General features: G+C 44.3%; 1 protein-coding gene across 1 annotated transcript in view; it reads left to right on the forward strand.

Annotated features, from left to right (window-relative positions):
• The first annotated feature begins 1,794 nt into the window (after positions 1 to 1,794).
• The window catches only part of LOC142996445 (plexin-A2-like), a 44,881-nt gene continuing 25,889 nt past the window's right edge, over positions 1,795 to 20,786 (forward strand). Inside the window, exons 1-4 of the mRNA XM_076147452.1 lie at positions 1,795 to 3,092; positions 4,974 to 5,156; positions 13,612 to 13,746; positions 18,599 to 18,699. Coding sequence (XP_076003567.1) covers positions 1,869 to 3,092; positions 4,974 to 5,156; positions 13,612 to 13,746; positions 18,599 to 18,699 — 1,643 coding nt within the window. The 5' untranslated portion in view covers positions 1,795 to 1,868. The remainder of the gene's footprint in view (positions 3,093 to 4,973; positions 5,157 to 13,611; positions 13,747 to 18,598; positions 18,700 to 20,786) is intronic.

Raw genomic sequence — 20,786 nt, forward strand, 5'->3', positions numbered from 1 at the left:
GACACAATTCTGCCAAAATACGGAGGCTGTAAATATTGAAAGGAGCATTTACTGCCAGATCTGCTTCTTCCTAGAACTAATTACAGCAAACAGTTTTTGTGGCCAGTCAGGAAAAATGTTCACTAAGAGAACGAGGAGTGTGTTCCATACCTAATAGAGCAGAATTATACAGGAGAGCAAAAGAGCAACATGTGTAGGTAAACTTCTTGTATGATAGATGGAGAAAAGTAAACACTGCATTTCAAATTCATTGCAGATTTTAATGATGAGTCTTTGCTGACCAATGACAGGGAGAGTTGCTCACGCTGAGCCTGCCAAATTGAGCAGAGTAGGCTGAGACACTCCAGTGACTTCTCCCCTGGTGTGAGCGTAGCAGGGACAGATGGACAAGAGACGCTGAAGTGGAGCTGGACTCAAAGCAGCCAGCTCAGTGTCCGTCCATCCGCTCCCTCCCTGGCTCTCGCTCAGCTCTGTAGGACATTTTGTTAGGCAGCCAATGGAGAGCACCCACTGTATCATGACCCCCGCCGTAAGACCTGACATGGCTGTCTTCATTTAACCTTTACTTATACCAGGAAGTCTCACCCTGTTTACATTAGCTGCAGCCAAAAAGCCAGTTGCCCCAGAGCTAATGTCTTCTAGCTTGGCAGATACTGTATCTTGGAAATGTCGAGTCATTTCGCTGAAGGGGGTTGAATGATTTTTAAAAAAGACTAATTACAAGAGCACGGAGGAGCTGTTGGTGTAGAAATGGAGAACAGGGAGGGTGAATGATATGGGGTTAGACTAGAAGCTTCCGACGTGAAACAGAGAGGGTTAGGGTGATGTAAGGTGATGCAAGACTCCTAATTTACTGTCCTTCCACCTATGGACGGCAGCTTTACGACACCAGTAATGGACTTGTATGAAGTAACAGCATATATGTAGCCTCTTTATTGATGATGCTGCCTCCCGCTGGGGATAAAATCTGTTTTTGTTGTCAAAGTACCTTGTTTGATCTTATCTGATCGAGAAGCGCATTGTTGTTTCGAAGTTTTAAAAGGGAAAAGAAAGGATTTGTGTGTGTAATAACCTTTGGCATTTGCTTAAATCATTCCCCCTCTATTCCATCAAGTTTTCGGGAGATAGTGTTTGTCTGTTGGATATATCCACATAAAATATGCTAATGAAATTAAATCGGGAAGTGTGAAGGTTGATACTGCCCGGCTCTGAATCTCTAATGACTCCCAGCCATCCTTGGAAAAAGCCTGATTAATTTAGGAATGTCAGCCGCAGAGGAGAGTGATTAATTCCTCCTGGATTCAACCATTTAAAAGAACAAGGCGAAGGGGAGAAAGGAAAACAGGGAGCTCAAAATATGGATGCATAATTAATACATTTGGATCATTTAATTAGCCAGGCAAACAGAGGATAGGCACTGCTACTGTGTGTCACTGCTTTGTTGGCGTAATGGGCCAGAGTCAGTTTTCTCTTACAGAGAGGCGAATATAATGAGCCCCCTGTTAATTGGTAGAATTGGACTGTCTCTAGGCTAGTAAATATGGGGAGACAGTTTGAACAAATGATTACTTGTTCTTTGATGTCCCGTGTCTCTGACTAAGTAGAGATTGAGGAAAACATGGACAATTATGTCTAGGAATTGAGTTGAAGGGCCTAATGATACAATGAATGCAGCTTTTCACTCTTAAAAGAATCAAGCATTTGATCTGTCTAAAAACACATCTTCTCTCTTTCAGAATGATGTGAAGATCACTGAAGAAGGAAGATTCTACACTTCAGCTCATTTTGTTCACTGAAATCCTTCTAGTTGCTGACACGCAAATCCAAGGTGTTTTCCTGAGCTTGGTGGTCTACAGAGCCCTGTGGGAATGGGAACGTGCTTGGATAAGGGATGGACTTGCTGTGGCGTCACTAGAGGCCACGGTCCACTGAATGTCATGTCATGGACATCGACATTGTGGCTTTTGACTCTGTTCTTCTTAAATCAAAAGACAACTGTTGGACAGACTCTGAACACCTTCCAGTCTGAGAGGAAGGATTGGTCTCTAAACCACCTAACTGTGCATCAGTCCACTGGGGCGCTGTACATTGGAGCGGTCAACCGAATCTACAAGTTGTCAACCAACCTCACCCTCATGGTGTCCCATGACACAGGACCGGAGTATGATAACAAAGCATGTTATCCTCCACTTATTGTGCAGCCCTGCTCTGAGCCTCTGGCCTCTACGGACAATGTCAACAAACTTTTGCTCATCGATTACTCCCACAACCGGCTTCTGGCCTGTGGCAGCCTCTACCAGGGGGTCTGCAAGCTGATGAGACTTGATGACCTATTCATCCTAGTGGAGCCAACACACAAGAAAGAACACTACCTATCTAGTGACAACCAGACAGGAACAATGTTTGGGGTTGTTGTGCCCTCACAAGGTCAGGATGCAACTCTATATATTGGTACAGCTGTTGGCGGAAAACAGGATTACTTTCCAACAATCTCCAGCCGCAAGCTGCCTCGTGACCCAGAATCCTCTGCAATGCTGGACTTTGAGCTTCACACCGACTTCGTTTCGTCACTTATCAAAATCCCCTCGGACACGCTGGCACTTGTTCCGCACTTTGACATCTACTACATCTATGGCTTTGCTAGCGGCAGCTTTGTCTACTTCATGACCGTCCAACCTGAGACACCAGAGAATGGAATGCCCGCTGGTAGCTCTCCTGGCGACCTGTTTTACACTTCTCGCATCATTCGCCTCTGTAAGGGTGACAAGAAGTTCCACTCCTATGTGTCACTTCCTGTGGGGTGTGTTCACAGAGGCGAGGAGTACCGTCTGCTGCAGGCAGCTTACCTGTCCAAGGCTGGCAGGGTTCTGGCAAAGTCACTTAACATCAGCGCCCAGGAGGATGTGCTCTTTGCTGTGTTCTCTAAGGGGCAGAAGCAGTACCATGACCCAACCGATCACTCTGCCCTCTGCGTCTTCACCATCCAAGACATCAACACCCACATAAAGGAGAGACTGCAGTCCTGCTACCAAGGGGCGGGAAATCTGGAGCTGCACTGGCTGCTGGGAAAGGATGTGCAGTGCACCAGGGCGGTAGGTGGAATCGAGGCTTTTTTAATACTGTATTACTGTAACACAAATGTTTTCTCTTTAATCAGTATGAGCGGTGTCTGTGATCCCGCTTAGCGATGCATCAAACATCAACTTAAACTATTAACTACATTAGACAATATTATAAAATTACATAAAATGTTACAAAATACACAAAAAAAATACTGAATAATTAAACGCTGCATGTGGAAAAAGAAAGATTTCGAACCACACAAAACAAAACTGAATCAAGGATCTGTCTAACTGGGAAAGTGCATGGAAATTGTATCAACCAGTTCTGCTATCTGAGTATGACTCAATGTTCTTTGGACGAAAGTGTGCCGTGAATTCAGATTACCTCACTTTCAGCAACTTAAGCGTCCGATATTTCTGTGTTGGAGTAACTAAGCTCTGGAGCTCTGCAGGATAGCAAGCTCAAAAGTACTAGATTCTGATTTGCAGGGGTTCATTTTAATATCGTTGCATGCAATTCCACATCATCCTCCCCTACCAGCACACAGTGGTCAGAGACCTTGATAAAGATTTACAGAAAGAAGGCTCTTGCCTTCTTAATAAGTAATAGGCAGCCAGAGCTGTGCTGAAGACACCATTCAGGTTTTCAGGATCCCCTGAGAGCTGGAGGAGATTAATTCCACAAAGCTAATCAGAGGAGTTTTTGTGCGGAGCTTTGATTTCAATGTGCCTCTCCTCCTCTTTTTCCCCACTCTCTCTGTCTCTCTCACTCGACACCTCACCACTACATTTGTCCCCGTCAGCAGGATTTGAACCCTCTGAGACTTGTTCTTGATCTCGAGGAGGGCTTTCTTGTAAATGTCCAAGTCTTTGCCTTTGTGAAAGCTATAATTCTACATAATGAGCAGCAGCAGTAGAAAGCAAGGCAGGCATGAAAAACATCGAAACTCACTTCATCTATCGCTCTGGTGGGAACCATCCAGCACTTTCATTTCACCATTTAATCAAACAAACAAAGAGTAATGTTATTCAAAAAAACATCTGAGTACAGATAGAGATGCAAAATAACGCAGTAATTAGTTCTCTGTATAAAGTTGACCAAAGAGCTTTCTATCTTAATTGGACTTCAATTGAAATACAGTCCTACTGTTCACTCCTGCCAGCACAAATGTAAAAAATAATTTCCCCCTTTATGGTATATGCACTTATACAATATACATATACATATAGACAAACATAAAAGGAAAGGAGAATGAGATGGACAGGACCTGAAAGAACAAATTAGTTGTCCTGAAAAAAGTAGATTTAGATACTGAGTGACAGGCAATTAGCAAATGTTTGAGGTGCGCAGTAGAAGATGTAACAGGACTGCTTAGCATGCAGCTCTCTTTGATGCTTAATCAAAACCTGACATCTCTTGTGCCTCGGGTTTGTGTGATGTCAGATCCAGAAATCTAAAAATCGCAGAAATGGGCGTGAAATACACAGCTTTTCATCTTTGCCATGAACAATTAGTCTCTAGTTGCCAAGGCTTGTTGATAAATGGAACAACTCAAGACCGTCCTGGTGCAACCATTTTCAACCCGGAAAATTGAGCATGTTATGCTCATCAAAAGCCAGTGTCAGTTCCTTTCCTGTATACATGTGTCTACAATGATCAGATTCATTTTTCTGGCTCTTGTTTCTCCTCTTTCTCTCGTTAGCACCACCATCTCTCCTGGTATCTGGCTTTCTCACACTTTCTTCCTTTTCCTATTTATACCTTCATCACCTGTTCTTATTCTTTAATATACTTCCTCACACCCCAGATGTTTCACTTTCCCCCCCCGAAAAATGCTCTCTGCCTCCATGTTCTCAAATTGTCCTCACTCAAGCTCACTCCTATCCTTCCTTCTGCCTCTCTCCATGCAGCCTGTTCCCATCGATGATCACTTCTGTGGCCTGGATATAAACCAGCCCCTGGGGGGTTCCCAGCTGGTGTCGGGTCAGACCGTGTACACCGACAGCAGGGATAGACTGACCTCTGTCACCTCCTACATCTACAACGGGCACAGTGTGGTCTTCCTGGGCACAAGGAGTGGACAGCTAAAGAAGGTGAGAGCAGAACTACTCGTCTCTGATAGACAAAGATATATTTACTTAACAGTCATAAGTTGCACAAAGGGTGCACACGTACCCCGGCAACACCTCAGAGACATCAGCAACTTCTACTGGTCGTTCGGGGCTGGACTATGAAAGGCAGCAATATGCAAGCAACAGAACAAAAACACGCTGACTGACTAAGTCATTCTTAATTAATGCAGAGTTTCTATTGCTGTCCGCATTGTTGCTGCAGAAGCTCAATCTGGGATAATGGTTGTGGGTGATCACACGCAGTCTAATGCCCAAGTGTGCCCCAAGTGCCCCATAGACTGCGTTTATGCACTATAGAGGAAGGACTGCCTGACATTGTCAGCCAACTGGCCAGACCCCTAATAGCTTAGCATTCCTGTTGAGTGATGATCCCAGTGTACGGCTGACAGCGTGTATATTGTCGCTGTATTTGTATGTGAGTGTTGAGGTGTCCTATGTTCCTTATCAATGCCCACTTTGAGACAGGCACCCTCCTGATAAGGTGACAAGGCGCTACCCTGGTAAGCACCCCCCTTATACCCTTTGTGCCTCTAACATCTTGATCAAAAACAAATAACTCGACAGCAATGTAACCTCCATTTTTTACAGTCCAGCCGCTTTCCTTTCACCAGGCCACAGACAAAGGCCGACCCCTTTCTGAGGTCATGAGGATGATTTAGACTATTGTCCGTCGTGTTTAATCTAAGTGCTTAGTGTAATGATATGTTATAATCACATTTCTATAAGGCTCATACTTTAATGTGTTTGGATTGACTTGATAGCACTGCAGGCTCTGCTGACTGCACAGGCTTACAGCATGCAGCCGACTGAAGAAATGTGTGAGAGGAGGACTGTTGTGACACTAGCCTGGGGGCCTCAGTCTTATGAGGAGCAATCTGTCTAACACACAAAATACACACACACACACGCACACAAACACGCACACACACACGTCCAGACTGGGAGAACAGATAGCATCGCTCAAGCTGCTCCATTGGATGAGCCTTTGAGGAGACACACTCGTACTCTGTGTGTGTGTGTGTGTGTGTGTGTGTGTGTGTGTGTGTGTGTGAGAGAGACGGAGAGAAAGGACGACAGAGAAAATGCAAGAAAGAGATGCAATGGAAGACAGAGGACGAAGAGAGATGTACAGGAAGAGAGAGAGAGAAAGCCCAAGAAAGAGAATTTAGAATATTTTAAGGAAATGAGGAGTTAGGTTTGGGTGAGTGGGAGGAAATCTATGATTACTGTTTTAACTAAGTGGCTAAAGGCCAGAGTTAGTCATGCCTTTGACAGAAACATGCAGGCATGATTCAGACGCCCAGGAGCCTCCGAGGAGCACAGGGTCAGGTCTCCAATCCCCTTCCATCACTCCCAAATGGACAGGCTGAGGGGAAATGGGGCATGACAATAAATGCCATCAGTGGATCAGTCTGGCAGCAGGGCCATTGCAAAGGTCAAGCCTGCCAGAGTAAGGTTGTAACCAGGGTGAAAGGTCACAGGGATAACTAACAGTCTCACAATCCAGGCTCCATCAGTCCCTTGATTAGGCTACTCCTGTTCCACATATAACAGGACGTCTCCATCATCACGTGCCACAGCATTGTTGCCTTAGGTGGTTGATTTAGGTAATATGACCTCTCGGTAAACACATGCTCTCCTTGTACTAAAGGGACGTTTCCAATCCATTATCTCAGAAGGTTCATGTCACGTCCCACATGATTAAATGACATGGATGCAAAACAATACAACAACACAAATAATGTGCAGCAGTGCTTTTCACACCAATTTGCATTTGAATTTAACCTTTTTTTTTCTGAGGAAAGTTTGCACAACGAAAAAACAAGCGGAATCGACAAGCAGCAGGACAACAGCGGGTGAGACTAAGGCTCTATTTCAGGTCCTGGCACCCTGACAACAGTTAACAAATTACCATGGAGCTGAAATAGTGTGAGCTCGGGGCTACTTTGACACAGCTGCATAACTACTCTGTGACACACACACACACGGACACACACTGCCTCACACCTCCTCATTAACCCATGTAGTCAGTTGAGCTCACCGACACTTATTGCTTTGTTTGTATCATGTGACTGGGGGACTTTACTTATTGGATGGTGAGGTTTCCTCGTTGTGAACATTGTGTACTGTGAAGTTTCAGCTCCATTGTGAAGGAGAATACAGAAATGAGGAAAAAGCGACAAACTCACAATACAATTACCAAACGTGGCAGAACCTTTTAGCCTCTTAGCTCATTACTGTGCTGATCAACCTCTCTCGTGATAGCAGGCAGCCGTTTCCATGAAGCTGTGACAGATAATTTCCTCAGGGGTTGGTGGCGAACTGCACAAAGGGTTAATATTGTTCTTATAGATTTATCAGGTGAATAAGAATCCTGCAGGATGCTGTTGCTGCGTCTGCTGAATGTTGAATGAGTAGCTTATTAGTTGAAAATGTGTGTCATGATAACGTTATTAGGGAAATGTGCAAAAAATATACATATGTTAGGAGTGTTGGAGTTCAGTGTCATTCAGTTATTCTTGGCCATAAATCAATTAATACAGCTGAATACAGCTTCTTGCCACTCCAAAATGCTTGTAATAAAAGCTGACATCTTTTGTGTGCATATGAATGATTTATCAGCAGTCCTTGGTACACACGCCAGCTGCAACAAGTGCTCTGATCCTTCTCTCTCACTTTGAAATATAAATGAATTGCTGTGACATTTTTAAAGAGGCCCCAGAAGCAATAACTCTGTATAATCATTGCGCCATAAATTGTGTCCATTGTGGCATTTTGTTTATTTTTTTCCCTCTAAAATTAACTCATTTGCATATGCAGGTCGTTCAGATCGAAATCTAAATTAGTATCGGCCACAGAAACAAGAGGTTATCAAAAATATCAAAATATTGGCCGAGCAGACCTGCAGTGTAAATGTAAGCTTGGTTTCCATTATCTGTCCTAGTTTAATACATTTATGCACACACGGCACAACAAAGAGCTGCTCAGCTTGAAGTGGCTGCATATGTACTGAGTGAATCTAAAGAAGTGTTGCTGCGAGGTAAACTGTGGTTAAGACGGATTATCCCTTGACACAGAGTTTTTGTGTAAATACGTATCAAGAAAATGCCGCTATCATGTTTTCTGTGTGTTTGTGTTTAGCAGATCAGAGATGTCACAGCCAACACACAAGAACTGGGGAAAGGTTGAAATTGAATTCAAACGATATAACAGGCCAGACTTGACCTTGAGCAGATGACCTTGACAGGCTTGCAGGGATGTATAGAGATGTATCCTGATCTTACAAAACTGGCTTTAAACAAAAGAAAAAGAGAAATTGTGAGAAATGTATCCTCAGAATATTTCCAGCGGTTGAACACTAGCGGTTGAGGGGGCTCAGGCTCAAATGGAATCTCAAATCAACCAGCAGCATATTACCTCAGCTGCCACAGTCACTGCACAGGACTATTTTCCTAGAAATGCTAGAAAAATGTTAAGCTCACAGCAAATAATGCTTTACACAAAGACTCTAATGTGCCAATAGAGGATTCATTAAGTCTTGTTGAGAGCCGTCCAGGTGGGGAAATCCTTCGATGCATGTCTAAGTGACTCGGGCTTTCCAAAGTCACGGTTTGTAAAAGGAATCAGAGAGGGAGATTTAGTGATTGAAATCATTAGACCTGAGTTTGAGAGGCAGGCAGGGGCGCTGGCAGACTAAATGCATTTGAGGCAAAATTGAAATGATTGTCACAACGGCATGGAAGGAGCCTGGAGCCAAGGGCAAAAGGATTCAGAGCAGATCGCCATTAGATGTTAAAGTACAGTTGAGAATGTAATGGCATTAACCAGGCAGTTTGGTGATAAGACAGAGAGAAAGGTGTTCGTCTCTCTGCCTCTCCTGACAGCCATTTGTTTTGCGAGTCCATTTCTCTTCCCAGCTCTGCCCCCTCTTCTCCTTCTCCTCTTTCCCCTGCTCTGTCACAAAAATGGAAACACACAAGAGGACTATGACTTTTCTGCGGTCAGGGAAATGAAGACCATACGACTGTGCCATGAATTGTTCCACTGTACCCCTCCCACTGCTTTTGTTGCTGGGCCATGGGAACTTGACAAACAATGAGAATGATTGGAGGAACGGGGGCCACACGGAGGAGAACAGGAAACAGAGAACAGGAAACTATGTCCTCCAGGAGAGATAGAAGAAGTCAACACAGAGACCGAGAGGAGACTGTGGTTATGTTGGAGAAATGATTGTATGAAGGCTTGGATGCCGGCCATACAGCTGAAGGTTTGGATGAGCTGCAAGTTTGGCTGCTTAGACTGGGGAGCTTTTAACAATAACCCCAAAACATACACACACTGTGTCTGTCCTTCCAGCCCAGTTGGCAATAATGTCGAGGTAATGGCGTTTGCCAACAAACAGCGTGTCTAGCGGCTGTAATCAATACACTTCTCTTTGTGACTGCAGCTAATGTGAAGGCTGAATGATTAGTCGTGTCCTGTAATACACATCTCCACCTCCATGACCCGGCCTCTCCCTCGACGTGTTACTTTTTCATTAGCTCGCTGCGGCTCGGCTCTGTGTGGAGCTACATCTCATTAGCATTCACAGAGCTGTGATGGATATATGGGCTAATCAATGCCCACTCTCCTCAGCTGTCAGCCAGGGTTGGACCATATGCACAGCCACTCATCCTTAAAGGTGGACAGTTGTCTGGCCCTTATGGCTCTGCTAGTCCAGTGTCACCGTACTGAGTCAAGCATGCAAACATCCATTGTAAACTCTGAGCCAAAATCTGTCTTGCTTACAGTCTTTAGCTCTGCTCTAGCGTGTATTTTCATTCTGTGCCCTTTGCCAGTGTAATGGAAGATTTATGCGTGGATCCTGCCAAACTGTAATATCCTTACTTTGGGTGGTTTTATATGAAAAACAATATCTTAAATCAGATGTTTGTGTGCAGGAGGACAATTTCATAAATTGCCAGTCCAGATTGAAGTAGTCCAAGTGACGTTTACTGCAGAACAAACGTACAACCCTCCTCATGTCTGGCTCAGAGGAAGCTGGAGAGACGAGTCTTCAGGGAGAGAGGAGACGCTGTCAGAATGAGTGGCAGATTGGAAATGATTGGTTGAACAGAGCTCCTCATCCCTCCTGGGTCATCATCCATATGTTTAGGTTAGCTGCGTGAATCTAGTGGGCACAGACCGGCTGGTCACATATGGACACACTTTTTTTTAGATTAGATGATTATTGCTACATAAACATTATAACCACCTGCTTTATGTGCTTGGCCTACTTTGTGGTGGGAAATTAGAGATATTTACATGAACGCTTCCCCTAAACATGCATAAAACCATCAGCAAAAATGATCTCTATAATCAATCCCATATGTAAATAGTCACAGGAGAAACATTGGGGCGAGTGTGTTGCTCATGTAAGGTTTGGCATCTGTTCAAGCGAGCTAACCCCACTCAAGCCAGGAGACATCTTAGACGGCGGGCTCTTTGTTTGCTTTGGCTCTCTTGGGATGAGAGAGCAGCAGAGTATTTAAGATGCAAACCAAACTGCGAGAGGAGGAGGTTGTTTTTGTTAAGAGCACACGGGCTCACGTTGCATACGGCTGTTTGTGGAGCCATATTGGGCTTTGTTGTTTATATCCATTGCTGTTTTTTATGGGGGACATTTCAACAACAGGAAGGATATTACGGTTATTGGGTTAAATATTATTCATAAGCTAATTATACCGTGTCAACTTTAAGACTGAGAACAAAGAGAGAAGGTCACAGGGAATATGTGGCATTAATAGCAAGTCAGTTCTGTTACAAGCAACGAATCACACTGAGGGAAACAGCTTGAACTTTGGAAACACAAGTTTTGTCCTTCACCGTTATCTCATTAAACATGTTTTCATTTTGGCTTCCTGTTCATGTAAATTTATCGCTCAAGCAAGTGATTACAAAAAGCAACCAGAGATAATACATTATCTACCTATAAGAGCAGCTCCCAAAACAGGTCTGTGCCGTTTGTGTGTTAGGTGTGTGTAAGCATGTGTGCATGTGGGTCAGTTTGTGTGTGTGTGTGTGACTTCTTACACGCTGGCTCATTATAAATCCAATTAAAGCCACCTTACTCTCATTAAGGCGCTTAGATTGGGGACTTGTTGTATTTACTCCCACAGGGCTTCTGTTTGGTCAGCTCCGTTTTAAATTCTGAAAACACTTCCAGATGTGCTGAAATGAAACACCAGGGACAGGGCACAAGGTCACTTTCTCTCAGAGCTAATCCGTGGACCCCTGGCCCCTGGTCAACCTCATCCTACACAACTCAATACCCATGGCTCGGTATGTCTCCACTCTGGACCATTTGGGGGGTTTATATACATAGTTTCACCTGGGAAAGCATTTCTATCTGTGCTATAATGAGAACTGTGGGTAAAATACCGAAAATTGCCTCCATTACTACATGGGATTGTGGTCTGTGAGAAAGAGGAAGGATAGGAAGAAGGAGGAGGAATAGGAACATGAGAGGGCAGGAGAAGAGAAAGAAAACTGTAGTATGCTGTTTATCTATGTCCACACACACACACACAAACACACACACACAGCCTTCCAAACCAACACACACGGGTCTCTCTCAAACACCCACACTTTTCCTCATTTCTGGCTTGCCATGCTGCCGGTAAGGTGGAGGTTTGATTGATTATGTTTTGGTGCTGCGGGTATCCAGTCATGTAATCAGTGTGTATCGATCGAGAGACTGCTGAACGTCTGCCACCATGTTTGTAAATTAGCCTGGCACACATTAGAACGTTGATTTAGGTGTTTTGGTGGAAAGTCCAATCATAGACCCAGAGTCCATACAGGGAAGACTCATAACTTAAAAAGTCCTCTCTGCTCTAAATCACATTATCTTGCATTTATTTAAATTGTTAAATCAATCTAGCGTGATTTAGCTGCAGTGTAATTGCATCGCATGGTTACTGATTAAATTCAGAAGGAATTTCAATCATGACTCATAAGAATTTCATATTTGTGACTTTAGTGTTAAGGCTTCAGTTATCATTGTTATAAGATGCAAATCAGATCAATCCTGTATGACTAAAACATTTGCACATCTCTGAAGTCATTCATGTGAGCAAATGAATGCAGGCACACTGGTATAGTGGAATGTTCTTTTGAACCGAGCGATACACATCAGCATCAAACTAGACGAACAAAGCAATGAGATTAAAAGGGTAAAACAGGTTTATGCTGTAATAATGGAGTGATTGTTGTTTTTAAGCTCACATTCCGTCTTCACGAGCAATTTCACATCTTCACAAGGTTGTCTTTCTACAGCGCCGACATCAATAAAGCACTTATGAAAAAGCCAGACGTGCTTATTTGTCTGCTACTATTTGATGACATATTTTGTTTGTGCCCATAGGCGGATAGAGACTTTTAAAAACACTTCACCAGTGGGCATCTGCGTGCATTTAATGAGCCCCAAAAGATTGCTGCCTCAAAGTCCTTCCAAAGTCAAGCTGAGGCTGAGCTCGCTGAACACACTTCATGGCCAACCTCAGGGGTGGATGTGGGTCAAAGCGGCACTGGCAGATCGGACTGCTGAATGAGTACAGAAGCGTCTCGGCAAAATTGACTTTTCTCCACTCGGTCACCTTGAATCTGCAGGAGCGTTTACGTTCCATGCAGACGCAGAGACGTAACAGCAGGTGACACGTTAAGAAATCACACTTAGCTGCTTTATACTCCTGAATCAGCATAATCTTGACTACACAGGGGTTGTAGTTGCGTGTTTCTGTTTATTAATCAATGTACAACAATGTCAGAAATTTGACACCTGTCCAAACATATCCAAAGCTATGCAGCGACCAAATAAATATTTACAGCACCTGTAATGTATTTTGGGATACACACACGCACACACGCACACGCACACACGCCTGCCTGGATTTCGATCCGGTTTTAGCTTTTGAAAAAATGCCAAAAGTGAAAGAAATCTCATCAAATTCCAACCATTACTTTAGTAGAAACTGAGAATAGATCATTATTTTGCAAAGAGCATCCTGTTGTTGAATGGGTCATTTTTGGGGTTTTGCCTTGTGGTCAAATTGGCACCCACAGTGGAGGAGAGTTAATGGTTTGCCCGTGTGCACTTTATTTCTGTCAATGTTCCTGTAAAAACATGTGACCTTAAAGTATGAAAATAATCAGGAATAATAGGCGCTGTGGCATTCTTGCACGCCCAAGGACAATGGCGGTTCGAGAGACAATAGCAGCTCAGACGCATACAAAACAAATCACACAAAGAAGAAGATGCACAGCAGAGGTCACGTCACTCTAAAAATGTCCAGTAAACATCTAGTGTGTGTCAGCGTGTGCAAACGTGTGCAGCGTGGCACTGACTGTCTCTGTGCGTCTGTCTGTGTCTCTGCAGATCCGAGTGGAAGGTCCTCTGCAGGGAGGAGTGCTGTACGAGACAGTGAGCGTGATGAAGGATAGCAGCCCCATCCTCCGGGACATGGCCTTCTCCCTGGACAGGAACTCTCTCTATGTCATGTCTGACAATCAGGTGAGGAGACAGCCCCGTTCTGCTGCCGCTGCTGTCAGGAGCAACACTAAGCAGGGTGATGTAGTGAGTGTGGAGCTTGTCCTTCAGCTGGAAGGCTGCAGGTTCAAGCCCCTTTGACGCCCTGCTGATGAGTCCTTGAGCCAGCAGCCGAATACATTTTCGCGTCAAAATTGTATTTTTTTTTCAGAACATCTTGAAATTAAAAGGTTTTTTATGCTACAAGCTCGACAAGGGCCATTAAAAACAAAAGGAATCCACATGATTTCAAAAACACACTGAGCACAGCCATACTGATTATGTTCTTGTTGTAGCTGGATTTGTTTTGAGCTAATTGAACAGCATGTGGCAAATAGAAAATAATCACATTTTGCTTTTGTCAGCACAGATATCAGGATTAGTAATATTGTTATTAGATGCTATTGGGGAATTATGGTTAAGAGGGTTAAGAAGAAATCATGCCACATAATAAATTAATGCTATTGATTTGGAATTCTACCAGATAATTGTGTTTTGTCCCTAAGACAGAATGTAGCGATGCCCTAACAGTCAAACAGTTTTTTAAACATGCAGTGTGTGTGTGTGTGTGTGTGTGTGTGTGTGTGTGTCTGTGTGTGTGTGGAGGGGGATGGACCGCTGCTCTAATTACTTATCCATGCGAATCGACTTATAGTGCTTGCACCTTTTGTACATACTGCACACATCCCATATAAAAACCATTAGAGGCTTGGCTCAGCTTTGGGCTTAGCTCTCTGTGTGGCTGCTCGTCCCCCCCGTCTGCAGCTGGACCGGCATCACACAGTCTGTAAGAGTGAACACGGGTAATCACTTTTAACTCCCATCAAGTGATTATTCTGTTGCGGCTGCATTGTAAAATGGGATTATGTTTCAGTACGTCCAAAAGCAAAAAAAAGCCTCCCACGGCTGCGCTCGCGTTCTCTTCTGTCTGCTGGAATGTATTACAGCAAAGACGAGGCAAAAAGGACGTCAAAGGCGGCGGAACGTGCGTGTGTCGCTTATTTCTGCGTGTATTCCAAACTCCAAACTCTTCTCTGGGCGCTCTAGAAACATCTAAAACCTATAAAAGCATCAGGTTTAAGAGAACAAGAGATGTCAGCTGAAGAGAGAGTGAATACAGACAGAATTGTGCTGGGTGCTGTCTGGTGAAATAAAATAAAGGCAGCTCCTCGCTCTGTGTGATAGACTGGAAGAGACAGTGCATCTCTTATTGATGAGCTCTGGTTTTTCAAGGAGAGACACATGCTTCCTTCAAGGAGATCGCCAGCTACTCCTTCCACTCTGCCTCCGGTGACACATTATAACCAAGCAAACCCATTCCCAGCTCGGCCAGGCGTCTTCTCTCAATATTAGAACAGCGCTGGGTTTGTAGCCGTCAGGAGTCTGAAGGAGAGTAAAGTCTTCCGCTTTCTCTCTCCCTCTCTCTCTCTCTCTCTTTCCTCTCAGACTTTCCTGCAGTTTGAGGACAGAAATCCCAAGGGAGAGTTGCTTCACTCGCAGATTTCCCACATTTCCAGTAGATCCCTGAGATGAGAGATTTTGGGATTCCTGGGAGCCAAACAATCCAGAAATGATGTGAAATGAGGAGTGAGGCACAGACAGATTTGGCTGAGATCAGCCGACCCTTGTGGAATAACAATGAGCCTCTCTGTCTCCTGCCGAGTGAAACACGCAGGGTTAGCATGATGATGAAGAGTGAGGAGAGGCGAGAGAATCAGTGTGTGTGTGTATGTGTGTGTGGGTCTGTGTCTAAGTCCACAGAGATCATTTGTAGACCATGATGGATACGAAAAAAAACCTTTGACTACAGTTAATGTATTTTTCGTCTGTGGCTTTAAAATGGTACAATAGAGACGCTCGATACCCAAACACATACACACACACTCACCTCACTGAATGTCATCTGAGTGTGTGTGTGTGTGTGTGTGTGTGTGTGTGTGTGTGTGTGTGTGTGTGTGTGTGTGTGTGTGTGTGTGTGTGTGTGTGTGTGTGTGAGGATGACGGCTGATGCTTTAAACCTGCTCTGCTTAGACAGAGAGAACGGGAAACTGCTCCAGGGTTTTTTCAGGGCAATCTCTCAAAGTGCCATTCTGTACAAACTCAAATCGCTGCTTGAAATCCCTCCCATTCTTTGTCTCTCTCTACCTCTCTCCCTCTCCTTCCTTTGTGTGAACATACTGTACAGCTTGTGTGTGTACTGAGGCATAGGGAACACAAATCTATGAAATCGTGACACATTAGTCGAGCTATTTCCTTCACCTGCTATTAACTGTGAAGTACAGGCGTCCCTTTTTTAATTCAGAGGTTTGTTATGAATACTAGGGTGCAGAACCACAGTAAGCCACTTCTACTCTGTTCAGATCGTACAGCTTTGACAGACTGAGCTGGAATCAAATAGACAAACAACAAATATGTAGCCAATACCAAAGAAATAGGAGGAAGCCAACCAGAAATAAGCAAAACCTATGAATACGCACACATTCTTGTTAGGGGTTCGATTAGTACCAAGCTCACAAAATCCTTACTTGCCATCTTTGCAGGTGTGTCGGACCCAATGTGGTGAATCTAAATGTGATGTGCGTGACGTCCATGCACACCCGCACAGATGATTTCAGTCACCCCGGGTGGTGCAACGAGCCTAACAGCAGAATCCGAGAGACGTCAACCGTGCTTGTTTGTATTTGTTTGTGTATACTCAAGGCCTGACTGTGAGTGCGTTCTTCAGAGCACCAAAAAGACACGCTTGGCCCGAAACATCAGCTAAAGCAATTAAGTCCATGCTGCATATATGAGTTTGTTAGTGCTCCTGTTTTTCCAATGTAGTAAATGAGTTGAAGATATTTCTCATGGGTCATATTTTAGTCTAGGGAGAGAAGCTGAGCACGTCGCCTTTGGGTTGAGAACGCCATGACTATACGATAATCATGGAGGTTTCATCAGCTTCATCGTCAAAATAGCTTCACTGGCCCTTGAAGTCCTGAAATAACCCTTAAAACGCTAAAACTGCTACGAACAGTGATGGCTGAGTCTGAGTCAGACTAAGGATGTAGGATTATGGCAGTGTGGAGGTCTAAAGCCCGCATGCTCATCTGACAGCATGTGTAAAGGTCCCGTAAAGCCGGATGAACTGTTATACTGATAAAAAAATAAAGCATCAATGTAAGAGAATCCCAGATGTTGCGGAAAGATACAGACTCTATAATACCCAAAAGTTGTGAAGTGGATGTGATCGCGTGCCTGCGCTATGATATCAAAGTAAAAATATATTTAAAAGCAGCCATACGGAGACTTTACCTCATGGGAATGATGCATTTCATTGTTTTCATTGTTTTCAGTGATGAGATTCTCCAGAAAAAGAAAAAGTTATCTCAGAAGACAAGATAAACAAAAGCTTGATGAGAAATACAGCATAAATACTGCATGTCTCATAAATGATTCATGAATAATCTACAGTAGTCAGACAACATGGAGAAACGGAGGCTGGATCCAGTGATGTGCAGTCAGAGGGAGCGGAGGCATGTAGTTTGTAGTGTGTGTGTGAGTAGACTGAATAACATGCACTTTCATAAGCTTCATCAACTTGACTTAGAGTTAAAAAGGCACATAGCAACAGAAAATATTCATATAAATGGATAAATACCCTGTAATGCGGTGAACATTTTTGTTGAGAGTGGCATTTCATTGAAATTTTCGAGGCCTTGGTTTGTGTTGTTGGATGAGATCAATTTGTTATAAAGTGTTACTTTTATGCCACATTACCAACTTCTGAATCTACAATTATTAAAAAGGCAGAAATCATTCATCGTCCTTGACCAACAGCTACAGTATTTGAGTACTCAGAGCTGCACACTCAGAGCTGCACACTTGGAGCTGCACACTTGGAGCTGCACACTTGGAGCTCAGTGTCTGTAGATCTTATTTGGATGCAACACCTTAGGTCACTTCCACTAAACAAATGTAGCCCTGATGTGCAGCGTGAGCTTCACCTTTGAGTTTTAGCAGAGCAGCAGGAAACAGAAGATCCATAGCTCGCCCCCTGTAAAGGTCAGGCTGCCCATCGGCATAGAGCAGCCGGGTGTCAAGGTGCTCCCGTCCATGACAACTCACAAACCCTACTGCATCAGATATGAGCTCAGATCACTGAAGCCCTTCCACCCTGCAAAAACATGTTGCCCTAATCATTTTGCCAATGGAGCACATGGAAGTACAGGGGAGGGGGGGGAGCAAAAGCAGGTGGTTTTGTCAGGAGAAGTAGATAATCCATTTTGCCAACACAGACCTGAGAGAGCACCACTTATGCTATCAAGAGCAGCAGAGAAACTCTAATCTATAATCCACTCTTCATTTCTGATTGCTGACATCAGGAAATTGCTTGCTTCATACGTCCGGCCTGGAACAATAACAACGTCGCTCTCAGGCTGAACACATACACACACATAGCGGCGGAAGATGTAGTGACGTGTTTTTCTGTATTTTCATGTCTTGTTGTGCTGACAAAACGCATAAATCAACACTGTGTCCTCATACAGTCATTATTACAGCAGTAGTCCACCAGTTGTCATGCTTTAGTCATGTCTCTGCCTCTCACATAATCTGCTTCCTGTCGTGCTTTATTTCCAAATATCCAAAATACTTCCACATGTCCGTGCAGCTGTAACACATTATGTTCCTGTTATGTTCACCTAAAAACTTATGCAACACCCACAAATGTATTATATTAACACAACAAAAGTCTCGGAACTTATCAATCAACCTTCATACTTCTTGGTACAGTTTCCCTTTAACACCTATAACACCTGAAGACATCTAAACACTTCCTGTTGTTCCTCTGGTTTAGGTGGTCCAGGTCCCAGTGGAGGTGTGTGAACAGTACGGTACATGTGCTGAGTGTCTGAGCTCCGGTGACCCCCACTGCGGCTGGTGTGTCCTCTTCAACACGTGAGTCTCCCGTTTCATTATCGCACACAGACGTCACACTCAAAGGGTTAAACCCATGTTGCCGCTGATTCTATCCTAACCAGCTGCGAGTATGAGCGGGGCTAAATATAGCACGTGGTCATATGATCTCCACAATTGTGCGATTTCATACAACAGCCTTACTGTGCTCCCTGGTGTTCAGCACCATCAACAGCTGGTGGGGCAATCAGGAAACCAGCAAGTGGTTGTTGTGGAGTCAGATCCCTGTTAAATGATGTTATTTAGAACAGGAGAACAAGAGATTTTTAATGTCTGCCGGGCAAGAGAATGTCTGGTGTTAATGGGGTTGGAAAGGGGGGTGGGGGGGGGGGGGATTCGCCTCACAAGCACAGCTGGACCACCGACTGCACCTCTGCACACCGAGGAGACATTTTGGACCTGACAGTGCCGGCTTATCTCCTCCATCTTAATTATGTGACCCCGGGTCAGCTTGTGTAATACCTCCATATGAAGCAAAGAAGACTGGGGAGATTAAAACCCTGCGTTTGTGAAAGCGGTGGCTGAGTCTGAAGCTGACCTCAGCTCGGTCTCATTAGATGACGATTGCATTTCAGACGCCTCTATCATCAGCGGCAGCAGCGTGAGTTAAATTGCAGCTCTCAGTGTTTTGCTTTTATCTAAATTACCTCACTAAACACTTGTTTTTTACTTTAATGCTGTCTTTGTTTGCTTCAGCTCCCAGTCACATTACACTGTTTATTCACATTAATGCCTCACACTTATCAGAGAATTGATAAGCTGCTGTTCCCTCAAGTAAACCAAAGTCAATCATTAACACCCACACAGCTCCACATGCTTATTAAATCTAGATTGGGGTCTTTCTGTAGACTCCTTTCAGGTTCTCACTTTCACACCGCTCGGCTTGGAAGACCGACACACTCATCTGACTGGGTGTACAGGCTGGGGGTGGGGGTGAACATGTAAAGCCCGGAGGAGAAGGGGAACAAACGGCCTCATCAGACAAAACCTGATGAATGAGAGGGGAGAAATAAAAGACAGTGTGAGATGAAAGACATTTTTCCTTGGGAGGCACTTGAGCTGATGAGCGGTCAGAGGGTGCCTGGCTCTCCTCCTGCGGCTGAGCTCCGTCTCAAGGAGCCGAGCCGGCAACAGCTGTCACCGTGTTCCATTCTACCTTTAAATTGTGCAGTAATTACAGCAGAGGCCTATGTGTCTCTAAGGAGATGCCGCAGCCTCCTCCTCCTCCTCCTCCTTAGCTGCATCTCAAGAGTAGTTATATGAAGAGATGATGGTTTACAGCCACAACACAACACCAAACTAAGTAAGGCACACATGTGACAGACACAAGCAAGCCTCCAGTCTTAACTATCAAGTCTCAAGTAAGGCAAGTCAATAGCTGCTATAAGACAAGCAAGACACAAGTCACATTCATACAAAATCCTGATGATCTACCCCAGTTTACACATTTCAATCAGCTAAAGTCCTGGCTCCCATTCACACCTGAGCCCCTGCAGGCACAGTTTATTGTCCATGGCCAACATTCTACAAAACATTTATTCACTGAAGACAACAAACACACCACAGCAGATAAATGAACACTTTGCCTCCATCAGTGTATGAAGTAAACAGCATCTTAGCTTTAGAAGCTGAGGTTGACTCTCCTTGTCCCAGGTGCATCAGATTCCCAAAGCGCCGCTCTGTGTCCAGTTCAGTGACTGTTAAATATCCATTATTGACAATTCCGGGAGGTTTTCACGCGTCTCAAAGGGATTTGAAAGGACTGTCAGCATGGAGTGGACATTTGGGGACAAACCGGCATTGTCCCTCAGTGCTGCAGACTGTAGTATTCTCTTAAAATTAGTTATCTTGACTGACAGGGGGCAACTGTAAACTTTTCCGGTGTAAGGAAAGTCAACGGCGGGTAGATGATCCTACAATTACTATCAAATGTTTGAAACATGACCCGGAATTACAACGTCACCAAAACAAGCGCCATTACAGAGCCCACTGCAGTTCTTGGTAAGACCCGATTGGCCAATCGCAGCGCTTAAGGGGCGGGTCTTTCCCAGAACTGCGGTGGGATCCGT

The sequence above is a fragment of the Genypterus blacodes genome, unplaced genomic scaffold (genome assembly GCF_046128005.1).
Source record: "Genypterus blacodes isolate CSIRO-AG114 ecotype Tasmania unplaced genomic scaffold, CSIRO-AGI_Gbla_v1 ptg000037l_1, whole genome shotgun sequence".
Classification (NCBI taxonomy): Eukaryota; Metazoa; Chordata; class Actinopteri; order Ophidiiformes; family Ophidiidae; genus Genypterus; species Genypterus blacodes.